The 19791-nt window shown below is 39.1% G+C and overlaps 1 protein-coding gene across 1 annotated transcript in view; it reads right to left on the reverse strand.

The window, feature by feature from the left end:
* The window catches only part of SerRS (Seryl-tRNA synthetase), a 61579-nt gene that overhangs the window by 22691 nt on the left and 19097 nt on the right, over positions 1 to 19791 (reverse strand). The window contains exons 5-7 of the mRNA XM_068360789.1: positions 12301 to 12479; positions 8986 to 9113; positions 8100 to 8190 (exon numbers count right to left, since the gene is read on the reverse strand). Coding sequence (XP_068216890.1) covers positions 8100 to 8190; positions 8986 to 9113; positions 12301 to 12479 — 398 coding nt within the window. The remainder of the gene's footprint in view (positions 1 to 8099; positions 8191 to 8985; positions 9114 to 12300; positions 12480 to 19791) is intronic.

Raw genomic sequence — 19791 nt, forward strand, 5'->3', positions numbered from 1 at the left:
GAAAGAGAGATTAGTTCACCAAAAGTTTAACTGGGCTCCACAAGGCACTAGAAGAGTTGGAAGACCCACGCCTACATGGCTGAGGACTATGAAGCGTGAAGTAGGAGACAATGAATGGAGAAGTATTGAATTAAAAGATCAAGATAAAGACGCATACATATACCAAGGCACTTCCCCCAATTTTGGGGGTAGCCGACATCAAACAAATGAAAAAAAGGGACCTCTCCTCTCTACGTTCCTCCCAGCCTGACAAGAGACTCAACCGAGTTTGGCTGGTACTGCTAGGGTGTCACAGCCCACCCTCCCCGTTATTCACCACAGATGAAGCTTCATAATGCTGAATCCCCTACTGCTGCTACCTCTGCGGTCATCCAAGGCGACCGGAGGAAGCAGCAGGGCCTACACCGGAACTGCGTCACAATCGCTCGCCATTCATTCCTATTTCTAGCACGCTCTCTTGCCTCTCTCACATCTATCCTCCTATCACCCAGAGCTTTCTTCACTCAATCCATCCACCCAAACCTTGGCCTTCCTCTTGTACTTCTCCCATCAACTCTTGCATTCATCACCCTCTTTAACACAGCCATTTTCCATTGTCTCAAGATGGCCAAACCACCTGAACACATTCATATCCACTCTAGCTGCTAACTCACTTCTTACACCCATTCTTACCCTCACTTCTTCGTTCCTAACCCTATACACTTCATCTCAAACACATTCAAGTTCTGTCTCTCCGTCACTTTCATTCCCCACAACTCCAATCCATACATCACAATTGATACAATCACTTTCTCATACAGAACTCTCTTTACATTCATGCCCAACCCTCTATTCTTTACCACACCCTTCACTGCCCCCAAAACTTTGCATCCTTCATTCACACTCCGACATACATCTGCTTCCACTCCACCATTTCCTGCAACAACAGACCCAAAGTACTTAAACTAATCCACCTCCTCAAGTAACTCTCCATTCAACATGACATTTAACCTCCCACCACCTTCCCTTCTCGTACATCTCATAACCTTACTCTTACCCACATTAACTCTCAACTTCCTTCACTCACATACTCTTCCAAATTCTGTCACTAATTGGCCAAGCTTCTAGTACAGTATCATCCACAAACAACAACTGATTTACCTCCCATTCAAGATCATTCTCATCTATCAGTTTCAATCTTCATCCAAGCACTTGAGCATTCACTTCTCTCACCACTCCATCAACATACAAGTTAAAAAACCATGGTGACATCACACATCCCTGTCTCAGCCCCACTCTCACTGGAAACCAATCGCTCACTTCATTTCCTATCCTAACACATGCTTTACTACCTTTGTAGAAACTTTTCACTGCTTGCAACAACCTTCCACCAATTCCATGTAACCTCATCACATTCTACATCGCTTCCCTATCAACTCTATCATAAGCTTTCTCCAGCTCCATAAATGCAACATACACCTTACCTTTAGCTAAATATTTTTTGCACATCTGCCTAACTGTAAAAATCTGATTCATACATCCCCTACCTATTCTAAAATCACCCTGTACTTCTAAGATTGCATTCTCTGTTTTATCCTTAAGCCTATTAATCAGTACTCTACCATACACTTTTCCAACCACACTCAACAAACTCATACCCCTTGAATTACAACACTCGTGCACATCTCCCTTACCCTTATATAGTGGTACAATTCATATGAATAGAATAAGATGTTTTAGAAAGAAGTGAAGAGAGTAAGGAAGGCTGGTTCAAGAATTGAAGAGACAGTGAAAGATGAAAATGGAAGGTTTTTAAAAGGAGAGGAGGCAAGGCAAAGGTGGGCGGAATATTTTGAAAGTTTACTGAATGTTGAGGATAATAGGGAGGCAGTTATAATTGCTGTTGCAGGTGTTGAGGTTCCGGTGATGGGAGATGAGAATGAGAGAGAGATTACAAGAGAGTAAATGAGGAGAGCACTAGATGAAACGAGAGTAGGAAAAGCATCTGGTATGGATAGTGTGAGAGCTGAGATGTTGAAGGAAGGGGGTGTGACTGTACTTGAATGGTTGGTGAGATTGTTTAATATGTGTTTTGTGTTGTCAATGGTACCAGTAGATTGGGTTTGTGCGTGTATTGTACCACTATATAAGGGTAAGGGAGATTCACACGAGTGTTGTAATTCAAGGGGTATTAGTTTGTTGAGTGTGGTGGGAAAAGTGTATGGTAGAGTACTGACTAATAGGATCAAGGATAAAATAGAGAATGCAATCTTAGAAATATAGGGTGATTTAGAATAGGTAGGGGTTGTATGAATCAGATTTTTACAGTTAGGCAGATATGTGAGAAATATTTAGCAAAATGTAAGGAGGTGTATGTTGCGTTTATGGATCTGAAGAAAGCGTATGATAAGAGTTGATAGGGAAGCAATGTGGAATGTGATGAGGTTATATGGAGTTGGTGGAAGGTTATTGCAAGCAGTGAAAAGTTTCTACAAAGGTAGTAAAGCATGTGTTAGAATAGGAAATGAAGTGAGCGATTGGTTTCCGGTGAGAGTGGGGCTGAGACAGGGATGTGTGATGTCGCTGTGATTGTTTAACTTGTATGTTGATGGAGTGGTGAGAGAGGTGAATGCTCGAGTGCTTGGACGAGGATTGAAACTGGTAGACGAGAATGACCATGAATGGGAGGTAAATCCGTTGTTGTTTGTGGATGATACTGTACTGGTTGCAGACATGGAAGAGAAGCTTGGCCGATTAGTGACAGAATTTGGAAGGTTGTGTGAGAGAAGGGAATTGAGAGTTAATGTGGGTAAGAGTAAGGTTATGAGATGTACGAGAAGGGAGGGTGGTGTGAGGTTGAATGTCATGTTGAATGGAGAGTTACTTGAGGAGGTGGATCACTTTAAATACTTGGGGTCTGGTGTTGCAGGAAATGGTGGAGTGGAAGCAGATGTACGTCATTGAGTGAATGAAGGATGTAAAGTGATAGGGGCAGTTAAGGGAGTAGTAAAAAATTGAGGGTTGGGCATGAATGTAAAGAGAGTTCTGTATGAGAAAGTGATTGTACCAACTGTGATGTATGGATCAGAGTTGTGGGGAATGAAAGTGACGGAGAGACAGAACTTGAATGAGTTTGAGATGAAATGTCTAAGGAGTATGGCTGGTGTATCTCAAGTAAATAGGGTTAGGAACGAAGTAGAGAGGGTGAGAATGGGTGTAAGAAATGAGTTAGCAGCTAGAGTGGATATGAATGTGTTGAGGTGGTTTGGCCATGTTGAGAGAATGGAAAATGGCTGTCTGCTAAAGAAGGTGATGAAAGCAAGAGTTGATGGGATAAGTACAAGAGGAAGGTCAAGGTTTGGGTGGATGGATGGAGTGAAGGAAGCTCTGGGTGATAGGAGGATAGATGTGAGAGGGGCAAGAGAGCGTGCTAGAAATAGGAATGAATGGCGAGCGATTGTGACGCAGTTCCGGTAGGCCCTGTTGCTTCCTCCGGTGCCTTAGATGACCGCAGAGGTAGCAGCAGTAGGGGATTCAGAGTTATGAAGCTTCATCTGTGGTGGATAACGGGGGAGGGTGGGCTGTGGCACCCCTAGCAATACCAGCCGAACTCGGTTGAGTCCCTTGTCAGGCTGGGAGGAACGTAGAGATGAGAGGTCCCCTTTTCTGTTTCATTTGTTTGATGTCGGCTACCCCCCAAAATTGGGGGAAGTGTCTTGGTATATGTACAATACATGCACAAACCTAAACCAAATAAAGACAACTGGCAAAATCTGACCGCAGCCCTTTGTGACAATAGGCGTAGGAGGAGATGATCATGATGATATATGTAAAACCACATCTCAAGCCTTACAAGTAGACCTGACTACTAGCGGCCTATACTGACAGGCTTAAACATATCCGTTATAGTAAATGAAAGAAGATATTTAATCCTAGATACTTTTTATCAGTAACCTGTATTTGGCGATTTCTAACTCTAAATTTCTCATTTTGACTCGTGTTGATTGGCAATTTTTCACAGTTATGAAATTTAGCATTTTTGCGTTGTAAGAAATTTGGGACTACCAAAACATGTGGATAGTAAGAGTTGACTATAGCAAAACGTAAACAATTACAGTATCGCCGATAGAGTGCATCCCTTTAAACTGGCAACTGCTGAGGAATTCTAGATAACATTCATTGCATAAATAAACCTTGGCTGGTGGGAGCCAGGGGTGCCGGTTATTCCGACTAGCCAATACATTGAGTGCTAGAGGAACTGAAGAACGGGAAACTTCTAGCATACTCCTTAGCATTAACAACTAGATTGTCTCATTAATTTCTTGGGGACATGCATCTTTTGAAAGGAAAGCTTATGGAAATTTTTTTTTATAAGATTTTGAGGGTAAACATCAATAAAATAAGTTTCTGGAGAAAAATCAATACAAAGAGGTTCATAGCAATAATATTAGCAATGAGAGCACTAAATATTACCATAAGTTAACAGGTCCCTTTCCAAATTAACTTGTGCACTTACTAAACTATACTGTACTTTATGTCAGAAAAACTACATTCACCTATATTATCATACAAAAAACTATTATAATATCCATAAAACAATTAGTGTGGTTGCTTTTATAGTAATTAATAGTTATTTAAATCACATGATACAGATGTTCCATTCTCTTTACATGGCATATAACATGGAAAAGTTATGGAAAAAGAAAATATTTGTGGACCATATTTATGATACTTTACATTAATTTTAAAATTAAACAAAACTCCACTGTAAATCTATTAACCCTGGATAGGTACGGTGGGTCGTACGCGACCCCGAGCGTCAAAAAAAAAAAGAGGTTTTTCTCACGTGACTCACCCCCGTGACTGAATTTGTGGGTGATCGACCTGCAGGAGGTGTCTCCCCTACACGCTCTAGTAGTGTCCAGATGTGCATTGCTGTAGCTGTACTCCTTCCCCGATTTCTGAGACGCGTCGGGGTCGAGCGCGACCGAGTTTACCCTTCTAAGGTAATTTGCATAATTATCAAAGTTATGACGTATTATGAAATTGTCGTAGAATGGTGCAACTTGTATAGGTTATCAGTTGTGGAAAGTCTTGGTGGATTGTTTGGCTACCATGTGCATGATTTTTTTTTTAGTTAAAATGTCGTTCATCACCACGAGGACCATTTTACCGCGAGTGCCCCTTTTTCATTTTTTTTCATTTTTTTGCCAAGTCATTTTTCCGTAAGATATTGCCAAATAGTGTCGTAAAACTTTTGCTTGTTTAGTGTTGGAAAGTGTGTCTAGATGATCTGGCTACCCATGCGTGACTTTGTTTTTGTCAGATACGACGTAGTTATTGGTATATTGGGTATTTAACTGCGGTTGCCAATTTCTGTTTTTTTTCAATATTTGTAAAAATTTTTACGTAGTAAGGAATTGCCGTAAATTATTGATTTTTTTTTCATGTTTATGTGTTAGAAAGTGTGCCTTGATGGTTGGGCTAACACGTGCATGTCTTTTTTTTTATCTGAGATGCCGTATATTAGAATGTTGGGCATTTTACCGCGAGTGCCCCTTTTTCATTTTTTTTTCATTTTTTTGCCAAGTAATTTTTCCGTAAGATATTGCCAAATAGTGTCGTAAAACTTTTGCTTTTTTAGTGTTGGAAAGTGTGTCTAGATGATCTGGCTACCCATGCGTGACTTTGTTTTTGTCAGATACGACGTAGTTATTGGTATATTGGGTATTTAACTGCGGTTGCCAATTTCTGTTTTTTTTTTTCAATATTTGTAAAAATTTACTACGTAGTAAGGAATTGCCGTATATTATTGATTTTTTTTTCATGTTTATGTGTTAGAAAGTGTGCCTTGATGGTTGGGCTAACACGTGCATGTCTTTTTTTTTATCTGAGATGCCGTATATTAGAATGTTTGGCATTTTTCGGCGAGTGCCCCGTTTTATGTTTTGCATTTTTTTGCTTAGTCATGTTACCGTAAGGAATTGGCAAGTAGTGTCGCAAAACTTATATTTTTATAGTGTTGGAAAGTGTTTCTAGATGATCTGGCTACCCATGCCTATTTTTTTTTTAGCCAGATATGGCGTATATATAAGTATGTGTTCGATTTTCCTGTGATTGCCATTTTTTCGTTTTTTCCCATTTCTTTCAAAATTACTACGTACTAAGGAACTATCACAGAGTAATGATTCATTTATATGTTTATTTGTCGGAAAATGTGCCTTGATGGTTTGCCTAGCACGTGGCTGAAATTTTTTTTTTTTCTGAAATGCCGTATATTAGAATGGCCATTTTTCCGCGAGTGCCCCTTTTTATTTGTTTTGCATTTTTTTGCTTAGTCATGTTACCGTAAGGAATTGGCAAGTAGTGTCGCAAAACTTATAACTTTATAGTGTTGGAAAGTGTTTCTAGATGATCTGGCTACCCATGCCTATCTTTTTTTTAGCCAGATATGGCGTATATATAGGTATGTGTTCGATTTTCCTGTGATTGCCATTTTTTCATTTTTTCCCATTTCTTTCAAAATTACTACGTACTAAGGAACTATCACAGAGTAATGATTCATTTAGATGTTTATTTGTCGGAAAATGTGCCTTGATGGTTTGCCTAGCACGTGGCTGAATTTTTTTTTTCTGAAATGCCGTATATTAGAATGTTAGCCATTTTTCCGCGAGTGCCCCTTTTTATTTGTTTTGCATTTTTTTGCTTAGTCATGTTACCGTAAGGAATTGGCAAGTAGTGTCGCAAAACTTATAATTTTATAGTGTTGGAAAGTGTTTCTAGATGATCTGGCTACCCATGCCTATCTTTATTTTTAGCCAGATATGGCGTATATATAGGTATGTGTTCGATTTTCCGGTGATTGCCATTTTTTCGTTTTTTCCCATTTCTTTCAAAATTACTACGTACTAAGGAACTATCACAGAGTAATGATTCCTCTAGATGTTTATTTGTCAGAAAATTTTGTTTACTTCTTTTTTGATTGAATATCATCAAATTTTTTTAGCTAAAATATTATATTGTTTCACATTTTTGTTTTTTTTTCGATTTTATTTCCCTTCAAAAAATTTTTTTTGGGTCAGAATTTTAATTTTATAGTCGTAAAATAATCGACAATTATCCAGCAACCCACCATACAATTTTTTATGCATATCCAATAATAATTAGATTAGTAAATAACACCTTGAAATTGACATACCCTTCCTACATTTCAAGTGGCAGATTAGGGAGTCTGAGTCAGTGTGGTTGGCGGCCATTTTGTGGACATATCCGAAGCGTAAGTTGCCCTATCTATATATATTCTTGTTCCCTATAGAATTTGTGATATTTTGGTATATTTTTACCTGCATAAATATCATATTATATATTAAATATGTATTTTTTTACGAAATTTCTAAGTACTCAAAAAATTACCTTTAGATATGGCCCCTGATATAAATGTAATTTACAAAATAATGAAGATTTTTTTACATATTTCTATTTTAGGATAACATATGTTTATTCCCTAAAAAAATTAGCCACTTCCTATTTCATTTGGGTACCCAAAAAAATTCATGAAATTTGGACAAATTTTTTTGGCCAAAAAAAGTTACCCTTTTTTTCTCATTTCAGATCTTCACCACCATGGGTCTGACTTCATCCAAAATACATCAAGATGTGTCCTAAACATTCAAGAATCAATTCCTAAAAGGATTTGTGTATATATGTATAAACTTTTTTTTTTATGAATTTTTATGTCAGGTCTTTTTTTTTCTACTTAATTTTTTAAAATATTTATAATAAATAGTTTTTCTGCATATGAGTAGTATTTATCTTTACAGTTGTTTTAAGCATTCATTGAAGTTTTTTTTGGCAAAAGAAAAAAAGAGGTTACTGCAAAAACTGATTTTTCAAGAATTTTTTTTGGCGTCGGGGTCGTTCGCGTCCGAGTATACCCTTAAAGGGGTGTCCGAGGAGCGTACCTATCCAGGGTTAAACTCTTGCTCTACTCATGAAATATAATGATATAAGAACTCCCAACACCCTACTTATGAAGAAATGTAACATTAATCTCAAACCCTGTTTCAAGAGGCTAGAACCAAAGACAGCATAATGCATCAAATAAAAATAAACGTGTTTACCTTCTGGAACTGATGTACTCGGAAAATTCCCCTTGTATCCCGTCCATGGGATCCAACTTCTTGTCGGAAGCAATAAGAGAGTCCAGCATATCTAAAATCAAATTATTGTAGTAGATATTACAAAAATATACAGTATTCAATATGTTAAGTCACTAATAATTAGCTGGGCCCCTTTATGTTCAAATGATACTTCCATTCCTCTCCTGATTATAAAAGACAATTTTCATTAAAAAATTATATTGTAAAGTGCAAAGATGCCTGTCTGTACATCAAAAAGTTATAGAATTATAATTATCAAGTATGAGAAGACAGTACATCATCAAATCATTTCAATTCACATAATCAAACCTCCAGATTAAAATAAATGACACACTGATTTCAGTTACAACACAGCGTAGCAATGTACTGTACTCGTGAAATTTCATACACTGCTGACCCCATCACATCACAAATTTGTATAATTAAGATATTCTAATAAATGATACCCAACAACAAACAATTACATTGTCATCCACAGACCTTTCTGCACTGTCACCTTTCAAATACAAAAATCAAATTATTACTTATCACCTGAACTTTAGCAGTGAGTAACAGAAAATTAAAATCAAAATTTCAAAAGATTCAAATGCCTTTATAGGTTGACCATGAGTACATACAATGGCAACCCAAAGGTATGTCCCCAAACATCTAAATATGGTTAATATGATGAAAAATAACCATAACTACTTAAAAAAATGCAAATTAAGAATGCAGTATAAATTTCCATGATATGTTTTAACAAGAAAGTAATATAGCCCCACAAGATTAATGAAATCAAACTTTTCAACATGAACATTCTTAAATGTTACAGGTAATGATAATGGTAAAAGGAAATACAGTCACTTACTTAATTGGAAGCTGATCTGTAGGAATCCATTCGTCTCTATGAAAGGCAGCAATGGGTTGTTCTGAGGTAGCTATCAAATATTTTTCATCAACCTGATCAGATCCTGGGACATCACCTTTCCCCAACACCTATGGAAAGAATATTACCTTACTGGAGGAGAATGTAATGACTCATATGAAGGAAGAGAAACTGACAGGTAATATAGATGATTGCAAAAGAATAAAAAAAAAACTAAATACATTGAATGAAAACTTATTAGGTATGAAAATAAATATAATAAAGTATAAAGCACGTGATTAGAGAAAAAGACTACATCTCAGTAAGATTTAATACCCAAGAGTTATTCAGTAGTTACATCATGAGAAAGACTCAACTCAATAGCTTTTATATCAAATAAAAAAATCATACGAGATACTTTCAACAAGAGGAAAGAACCCCATCCAAACAGTTTTAGTACTTTCTTCATGATAGATCAAACTCTGGTTAAAGATGATACAAAGGGATTGTCTCCCATATATAAAAATCGACATTTTGTTCACCAAATAACAATTATTCAAGATTTGAACTAGATAAACCACTAAATTATTTGTTTCTAAAACTAACCACAAGCTGCTGGTTGCTGTTTCCATTCACATAAGTGACTCTTAGTGTTAACTATTTGTTTTTGTATGCAATGATTAGGTCACAAGAACTAAAGTACTCCACCCGAATCTTCACTATTGCCACCAAGGGGAATGCAGATAGAGGCAAGTAACTTACGCTAGTATCAGTTAGGTTATCCAGAAGTTGTAGCTTAACACTACTGTATAAAGCCTATGCTATCATACTCATTAAGTTAATAATAAATGGTACATTCATTTGGGTAAGGGTAAAATGCAATAAAGACATTGTCAATTCAGGCATACGCAAGTTCATCATTAGCACTAGGTTCAGAAACAAAGTCAAGATATCAGGAAATATATCAGCAGGGACCTGAGCTTATGCTACAGACAAGAGTGGGTATGAGCTGAATCGAAAGTCTAATTTGATGAAACTGGCACTCTAGAATAAGTTTAAAGTGACCTAAACTTTGGACAAAGAAAAAGAAAAAATTGAAGTTTGCTATGAAGTATTGTATTGAGAAAATCTTACAGTTGATATCAATTACCTCAGCATGGGTACGCTATAATCCTTTGTCTTTTTGTTGTTTGCAAAATATAAACCATTGTATGCCTGACTCCTGATTTTGTGTGTGGGAGTGAGAATTGGGTTACAGTCTGGCCTCTTTCTTCGCGATAGTTAGGTTAAAGACACAGGCGCGAAAAGCAAATTTTCGCGAGTAAATACTGCACTAGGGAGGGTTAACTCCTAACCTAAAAAGTCACTGCCCCTTGCCAAAAGCAGGTGCCAAAGCTGATGATTATCATAGTAAATACTGCCTAAAACTATTTTACTGTAATTTGGTTTCTACAACAGTTTATAATCATATGTACAGTGTACAGTACATTTGCACACAAGTACACCACGTACTGGACACAGTAAATGTACAGTACAGTATTGTGCTAAGGTGAAGTTTACAGAGTCGTCATCATCCCCTTATTGTTCTGTATAATATAAGTTGTTCCTATCTAGTAATACTGTACTGTAACCTAATACTTACTGATACTGTAGTGTATATTATTGTGATATATGTACAGTAATATTACTACAGTACAGCTTAACTATACTATACTTAGCGTAAGTGTTCGGTGTTTTCCTTCAAGACTCGTAGCCTACGCTGCTACTCTAGAAGCATGACGCAACTTCTTATGTATTGCCTCTTATGATGTATGTTATCTATATTTTCTTAAACAGAAATATAGCATATTTCATAAACTAAAAACTTAAATAATTGTTTCTCTTAAATAAATAAACAAAAACTATCTTTTCAACAGCTGGGTTTGATAAAAGTGGGTTTCATTAGCATACACTTCTTCTACCTTATTAAATCTAAGACAACCAGTGACTCTTCAAGCAAAGCATTGATTCTACCCTAACCTGCCCTGTTTAGAACCCTAAGCTAACTTTCCATGTTTTCCAAGTCAATAAGGGCTCTGATGGTGAGCAGAACATTATAGAATCAATTATCTCTCTACAAGTCTCTCTCTCAAATGACTTCAGGTCCTATTGCAAAACCCTAGTGTTTCCATGATCTGGTTTGCTATGTAAGACCACTGATTTCTGTTATAAAAGACCAAGCTGATGGCTTGGATCCATGTATCCCACCCCTCACTGAAGTAGCGCACAAGCAACTTTTTATGTCTACATTAATGGTATGGCATATCATATGGTTCATGTGGAACAGGGAGCAGTTTTACATGAATATTTTATGTTTTAGCGGGAGCTGAACAGTTACATCATGTTTTGGATGGCAACCAGCTTAATTGTTCATCTTTAGTTTTTCCCAGTGGTGTTAACGTAGGTTCTAGTAACTTTACTACCAAAACAATTCCCTTGCTTGGTGCAGGCACAAAGGTTACTATTAAGTATACAAATGGCGTGACTATTTACAGGAGCCCCCAGGCTAAGATGAAAATGAGAATAATACAGAGGGGGCTGGGTTGGCATGTTACTTTCATAAGGAACTGATTGAGATTTGTGTTAAATTCAACAATATTGATATTCCTAGCTAAGCACCTGATACAGGAACTGTAGTCAAAGGAATTGGGCAATGCATTTGCTGCCATGAACCACTCTCTGGCTGTTACTAAGTAGTGATTTCTATAAGCATCAGATTTAATTTCAAATGTCTTAATGACATTTCTTTTGAAGGTCATCATATTAAAACCGAGTTTTCTAGTTTTAATCATGAAAAGAAAATCCTTGACCAACTATTTCTCTCTAAGAAAGGATCAGGATGGGTCACATCAAATATTTCAGTTAACCCATATAAAAAAAATTGGTAAGATTAAAAAATAAAATGAATATCTAAATTGAATGTTCAGCTTACCCAAAAGTATACAGTAATCATTATTCATAGTAATGATGCAGTTCTATATAAACACTTATTATTTGCAGAGACCACAGAATATCAATCGCAAAAGTTGAAGTAAGAGCAGATGAATTTCTGAAAGAACAATTAAGATATTTTTTGGAAACACTATATAATGCAAAGGCCATTGTGATGACCAACCTAAATCCCTTATCTTACCCAAGCCTAAAGATATCAAGAAAAAAATTGAAAAGTTTGAAAATTCACTAAAAGTGCTTAAGTATTAACAACTTCTACGTAAATTTCAAACAAAATCCTTCCACGTACTAAAGCTCAAGAATTTTTAAAATTGCGAAGATAGCTACCTTGTAAAGTTCTTCATCAAACTGTGAAAGTTGGGCAACTTCTTGCATGACTTCTTTCCTCATAAAGAATGGAGTGACCAGAGGCTGATAGCCTTTTTCATGGAGCATTTTCAATGCTAATTCAACAATAGCTCGCTCAAGAAATACTGCAGGGCCCATTAAATAATATCCTCGCCCACCTGAAATAAATCATAGCTGTAAAATTAGGTTTTTCTTTCAAGCACTGTTCCAATATATAGACTTGATATGAAAAGCAATACTGTAAGATGAATAAAATATTTAATACTGGAAATTACTGTACTGTGCATTCTTAACCCTGTAAGTTATAAACAAAAATTATAGTAATTAACTTCTATTCTCTTGCAGCCAAATAACATGCTCCTTCCCTTTCACACCTAGAGATGATTAAAAATCTAAAGAATCTACGTGGAAAAGTTTCCTTTAAATACTTCTTGCAAATGAAAATAAAACGGCAGATAAAGCTGGATATTTCTGTTATAAGTTTATTAAATGATTCAGGGGTTTCTTTAAATAGGAAAATTTATTATATGATAGCTAACAAAAATCTTACTATTATATTTCCTAACCAGTATTTTCATCACTAAGCAAGTGTGTAATAATTTTCTTATTTTCTATATATTCTTAATTAATTTTATTTAAACTTTACCTAAATTATATAATTACCTCAACCAACAAAGTTAAAAGGATGTTATGTTTTTGCCCCTCTTTGTATATTTGTTTGTCTCAATGTGTGAGTGTGTGTGTGTGTGTACAGCTTCCTGGCAACAATTCTAATCGTAGAGCAATGAAACTTGCAGGGATTAACTGTTATGCAAAAAGCTAGAAATGATTAAATTTTGGAAGGTCAAGGTCAAAGATTAAGGTTACAGTCAAGTAAACTATCCAATTCACGTAATCAGCCATAAGTTTGGACATTGTTGTCACAGAGACTTCAAACTTGGTTCATATTTGAGTGTATGAAAATCCAACCCCATTAATACATGTTAAGGTCAAGGTCAAGGTTAGGCAAATGGTCAAGAATCAAGCTGCTGCGGCGGAGGCCTGCGCTCTACTGAGAATCCCTCTAGTTTTCTTTGGTTTAAACATATGTATATTATTTATTGCCAACAATACATAAATGTTAATATATAAATGCTCTTGAATTATTGAGTTGGCCTTGCTAGTTTCATGATAATTTCTCATTTCTGTTCCTTTTCTTTTCTATTTCATTACTTAGTTTTTTATATGTTTTTCTTTAAAAGGTAATTACAGCATGAGTATATTTTATGCAACTAATTATTTTCTGTATAAAGAAGCTCTATCATTATTTTTTTACTATTTTTAGTAGCTATGAATATATCCCCAACATGTCTATGTTAAGACTGAGTTAATATTCAATCAATTACAGTACTATACAAACTGTTTCTGAAGACCCTAACTGAATTATATTGAGGTTGCCAATCCTATTTCCTGAAAAATGATATTTTAATTATAAAATAAATTTTTGAATATACTTACCCGGTGAATATATAATAGCTGCAACTCTGTTGCTCGACAGACAAAAAACAGTAAAAACTCGCCAGCGATCGCTATACAGGTTGCGGGTGTGCCCACCAGCGCCAACTGTCGGCCAGATACCACTCTCTCGATGTAAACAAAGACTCAATTTCTTCTCATCCCATTGCATCTCTATTGGGGAGGAAGGGAGGGTCGTTTAATTTATATATTCACCGGGTAAGTATATTCAAAAATTTATTTTATAATTAAAATATCATTTTTAAATATTTAACTTAGCCGGTGAATATATAATAGCTGATTCACACCCAGGGTGGTGGGTTGAGACCAGTTAAATATGTTTACATCGTATAAGCTAAGAGTTTTTTATTTCATTTTGACAGTTATCAATATAACAAAACCAAAATAAATAGGTACCTGGTAAGGAAGTCGACTTAGACGATTACTCTGCCTTGTAAGTACGTCTTCCTTACGGAGCCCCGCGATCCTCTTAGGATGCTGACAGACCCCCAGGAGCTGAAGTATCAAGGGCTGCAACCCATACAACAGGACCTCATCAAACCCCTAATCTGGGCGCTCTCAAGAAATGACTTTGACCACCCGCCAAATTAACCAGGATGCGAAAGGCTTCTTAGCCTTCCGGACAACCCATAAAAACATTAAAACATTTCAAGAGACAGATTAAAAGGATATGGAATTAGGGAATTGTAGTGGTTGAGCCCTCACCCACTACTGCACTCGCTGCTACGAATGGTCCCAGTGTGTAGCAGTTCTCGTAAAGAGACTGGACACCTTTTAAGTAACATGACGCGAACACTGACTTGCTTCTCCAATAGGTTGCGTCCATGATACTTTGCAGAGATCTATTTTGCTTAAAGGCCACGGAAGTTGTTACAGCACTAACCTCGTGCGTCTTAACCTTAAGCAAAGATCGGTCTTCCTCACTCAAGTGTGAATGAGCTTCTCGTATTAACAATCTGATAAAACATGACAAAGCATTCTTTGACATAGGCAAGGATGGTTTCTTAACCGAACACCATAACGCTTCAGATTGGCCTCGTAAAGGTTTAGTACGAGCTAAGTAGAACTTAAGAGCTCTAACAGGGCATAAGACTCTTTCTAGTTCATTGCCTACGATCTCCGATAAGCTGGGAATATCGAAAGATTTAGGCCAAGGACGAGAAGGTAGCTCATTTTTGGCTAGAAAACCAAGTTGCAGAGAACAAGTGGCCTTTTCTGACGAAAATCCGATGTTCTTGCTGAAGGCATGAATCTCACTGACTCTTTTAGCTGAGGCAAAGCATACCAGGAAAAGAGTCTTAAGAGTGAGATCTTTCAGGGAGGCTGACTGTAAAGGTTCAAACCTGTCTGACATGAGGAATCTTAGGACCACGTCTAAATTCCACCCAGGAGTAGCCAAACGACGCTCCTTAGTGGTCTCGAAAGACTTCAGGAGGTCTTGCAGATCTTTATTGTTGGAAAGATCTAAGCCTCTATGCCGGAAGACCGATGCCAACATGCTTCTGTAGCCCTTGATAGTGGGAGCTGAAAGGGATCGTCCTTTTCTCAGGTATAAGAGAAAATCAGCTATTTGGGCTACAGAGGTACTGGTCGAGGATACAGAAACTGACTTGCTCCAGTCTCGGAAGACTTCCCACTTCGATTGGTAGACTCTAATGGTAGAAGCTCTCCTTGCTCTAGCAATCGCACTGGCTGCCTCCTTCGAAAAGCCTCTAGCTCTCGAGAGTCTTTCGATAGTCTGAAGGCAGTCAGACGAAGAGCGTGGAGGCTTTGGTGTACCTTCTTTACGTGTGGCTGACGTAGAAGGTCTACTCTTAGAGGAAGACTTCTGGGAATGTCTACTAGCCATCGAAGTACCTCGGTGAACCATTCTCTCGTGGGCCAGAGGGGAGCAACTAACGTCAACCTTGTCCCTTCGTGAGAGGCGAACTTCTGCAGTACCTTGTTGACAATCTTGAATGGTGGGAATGCATAAAGATCCAGATGTGACCAATCTAGGAGGAAGGCATCTATATGTATTGCTGCTGGGTCCGGGACTGGAGAGCAATAGATTGGAAGCCTCTTGGTCAGCGAGGTTGCAAAGAGATCTATGGTGGGTTGACCCCAAGTCGACCAAAGTCTCTTGCACACATCCTTGTGGAGGGTCCATTCGATTGGAATTACTTGACCCTTTCCGACTGAGACAATCTGCTAGGACGTTCAAGTCGCCCTGGATGAACCTCGTTACTAGGGAGATGCCTCGATCTTTTGACAAGATGAGCAGGTCCCTTGCGACCTAGTACAAAGTCAGTGAGTGGGTACCTCCCTGTTTGTAAATGTACGCCAAGGCCGTGGTGTTGTCCGAGTTGACCTCCACCACCTTGCCTCGAAGGAGATTCTCGAAGCTTATCAAGGCCAGATGAACCGCCAAAAGCTCCTTGCTGTTGATATGCATGCTCCTCTGACTCGAGTTCCACAGACCTGAGCATTCCCGACCGTCCAGCGTCGCGCCCCAGCCCAAGTCCGATGCGTCCGAGAAGAGAACGTGGTTGGGTATCTGAACTGCCAGGGGAAGACCCTCTCGTAGGCTGATATTGTCCTTCCACCAAGTCAGACAAGACTTTATCTTTTCGGAAATCGGGATCGAGACCGCCTCTAGCGTCTTGTCCTTTTTCCAGTGAAAAGCCAGATGGAATTGAAGAGGACGGAGGTGTAGCCTTCCTAGCGAGACAAATTGCTCCAGGGATGATAGCGTCCCTACCAGACTCATCCACAGCCTGACTGAGCAGCGTTCTTTCTTCAGCATCTTCTGGATGGAGAGCAGGGCTTGATCTATTCTGGGGGCCGACGGAAAAGCCCGAAAAACTTGACTGTGAATCTCCATCCCTAAATACAGAATAGTTTGGGATGGGACCAGCTGTGACTTTTCCAAATTGACTAGGAGTCCCAATTCCTTGGCCAGATCTAGAGTCCAATTGAGATCCTTCAGACAGCGATGACTGGAAGAGGCTCTGAGAAGCCAGTCGTCCAAGTACAGGGAGGCTCTGATCTCCGATAGCTCGAAACTGGTACCCCACATTCCTGTGAACAAACCTCAGAAACGGTTGGGAATCCGGGTGTATAGGAATGTGGAAGTATGCCTCCTGAAGGTCGAGAGAGACCATCCAGTCGCCTTCCATAAATGCTGTCAAGACAGCCTGGTAGACTTCATCGTGAAGTTTGTCTTGACAATGAACACATTGAGCGCACTTGCCTCTTACGTACTCCTGCAGTGAACATGGCTGCCAAATCATGGAGCCATCCCTGAGGGACTTGTCCCTGCAGAGAACGTGGCTGTCAGATCATTGGAGCCATCCCTGAAAGCCTTGTTTATGCATGACATAATTGTACAGCAAAACTTCAAAGGCTCGAAAACAGCTGTGAAGTTGACCTGTAAAATCTTGGAGCGTCTCCTGGCCAGGCGCCAGGGAGAGTCTACGAGATTTGAGAAGTCTATCTGGGCAGAGGCAGGAACTCCCAAGCCGAGAACTTCTCTCGTGTCATATCAGACTCTCGCTCTATAAGCCAGTTTAAAAGAAGGGAAAGCAAAGGCTGTATCCCCCAAACTCCTCCTGGTGATAAACCAGTCGCCTAGCAAACGTAAAGCTCTCTAGGAGAGCGAGAGAGCACTAGCTTATAAACAACGGCTTCGAAGTAGCTAGGCCTAGTGTAAGCTCTGACGTTTAGGCGAACGAGGAGCAGCAGTTACAAAAAGATCCGGACAAAGATCCTTAAAAATCAGCATGATTTAATTAAAGTCCATAGAGGGCTAAGCAGCTTTAGGCTCCTCTCCGTCTGACAGAGTCCTCAAGGGAATATCAGTAGGAGGGGGAACAGCAACTTCCTCATCTAAAGGAACCTTGTCCGATAATAGCTGAGTCTCAAGCAAGGGAGAGACCTACCGTGGTGGCAATGCTTTACAAGCAGAGTCCACACGCACTGGTGCATTAGTAGCGGACCAGGACGCAACGTCATGTAACTGCTTGACAGTCTGTGAACTGTAAACAACAACAGGTGCGAGAGACCAGGACGCAACGTCATGTAACTGCTTGACAGTCTGTGAACTGTCAACAACAACAGGTGCGTGAGGACGCACAGCGTCCACTCGAGACTGCTTTGACTGTCTAGACTGAGCAGTACAACTCTAGAATGCGGAGGTTGACGCACAGCGTCAAAACAAGTCAACTCCGATTGTTAGCGAACGTCCTGAACGTCAACAGGAGCATCAACAAGTGGCCTAACGTCCAAATGTGGCTGAAAATCCACACGAGACCGCATCGAGTGTGGTTCTAAACAACCTGACTGACGTGACTTAGCTACGCCAACGTCAACAGGACGCACAAAGGAACGTTAGGTTGGCTGAAAGCCAGGATCTCGATGAGATAAACGGCTAGGCTCAACGGACTAATCGGCAGAATAGTCTTCCATAAGGGAGGCAAGCTTATTCTGCATGTCTTGCCGTACAACCCATTTAGGATCAACGGAAATGGTTGCGGTAAGAGACGAGGGTAACGTCTGTGACCGCAACACTTTGCCAACAAAAAAGACTCTCGGAGTCTGTGTTACGCTTTTTGTTAGGCGGCGAGCAGTTTTCCGATGACTGCATAGGGTCAGAGCTGTCCTAATGGCTGCAACCAGGACGCTGGACCTGTCCTGAAAGGACTGACTTTCGCTTAAGGGCCTCGAAACCTTGTTTCAGGTTTCTTATGCGAAAAGCCTTCGGATGACGAGGAGAAAATTGTCTCTCTCGCCTTATGGTAGGGGAGATCTTGGTAAGATACACCCGATACCATAGAGGGAAACGTCTGTTCGCTGATCAAGGCCTCTCGAACCCATAAGTCGTACGACATTACTTCTCCCCTGGGCTTGGGAGCTTGCAAGAGGTCCCGGACTAGGTGAACGACAGGCACGAACAGACGAACCCTCGGACGCAACACTGTAACACTGCGCAATATCACTTTATCACTACGATTTTCTGTTTTGCACTTATTTCACTGAAATCGAAACTTTTACTGATTTCTACCTGAAGCACGCAATTCTACCCTCATCAAAAGGTAGTAAATGCGAAATCAGTCGTATAATGCAAGCACATTAATACCAGCAAAAAAAACAGTAAACATCTATTAAGATAAAAAAAAATCAGTGGTTGGGGAAGAGAAGAAACACTAGTTCATTCAAAACTACGTTTTCAATCTCTCACCGTACATTGCCTGGGGACGAGAATAAAACTAAAAACGTTTTATCCTTTCTCCCCGTACAGAGACTAGGGACGAGAGTAACTCGAGAACAACGTTACCCGCTTGAACGGAACGTTTTCTCTCCTCTCTCTCCCTCCGTCTCTATCTCTCTCTCTCTTTCTCTCTTGATTTCGCACCTAAGAGAAGAGCCCAATTACATTTCGTCAAAAAAACATGTTATTTGACCAAAGGAAAAAACTGAAAGGTTTTTCAATTAAAAAGTTCCTTTAAAATGTTATTTTCCTTAGTAAAATAAATTTTTGAATATACTTACCCGATGATCATATAGCTGCATCCCTGCTGCCCGACAGAAAAAACCTACGGGCGGAATACGCCAGCGATCGCTATACAGGTGGGGGTGTACATCAACAGCGCCATCTGTCAAGTAGGTACTCAAGTACTCGATGTCAACAAAGAACCAATTTTCTCCTCTGTCCCACTGGTTCTCTATTGGGGAGGAAGGGTGGGTCCTTTAATTTATGATCATCGGGTAAGTATATTCAAAAATTTATTTTACTAAGGAAAATAACATTTTTCAATATCAAACTTACCCGATGATCATATAGCTGATTCACACCCAGGGGGGTGGGTAGAGACCAGCATTACAAGTTGACATTATGAGCTAAGTATTCCGTCTTTCATTTTAGCAGTTATTCAAAATAACAAGCATAAAATAAATAAGTACCTGGTAAGGAAGACG

The sequence above is a fragment of the Palaemon carinicauda genome, chromosome 37 (genome assembly GCF_036898095.1).
Source record: "Palaemon carinicauda isolate YSFRI2023 chromosome 37, ASM3689809v2, whole genome shotgun sequence".
NCBI lineage: Eukaryota > Metazoa > Arthropoda > Malacostraca > Decapoda > Palaemonidae > Palaemon > Palaemon carinicauda.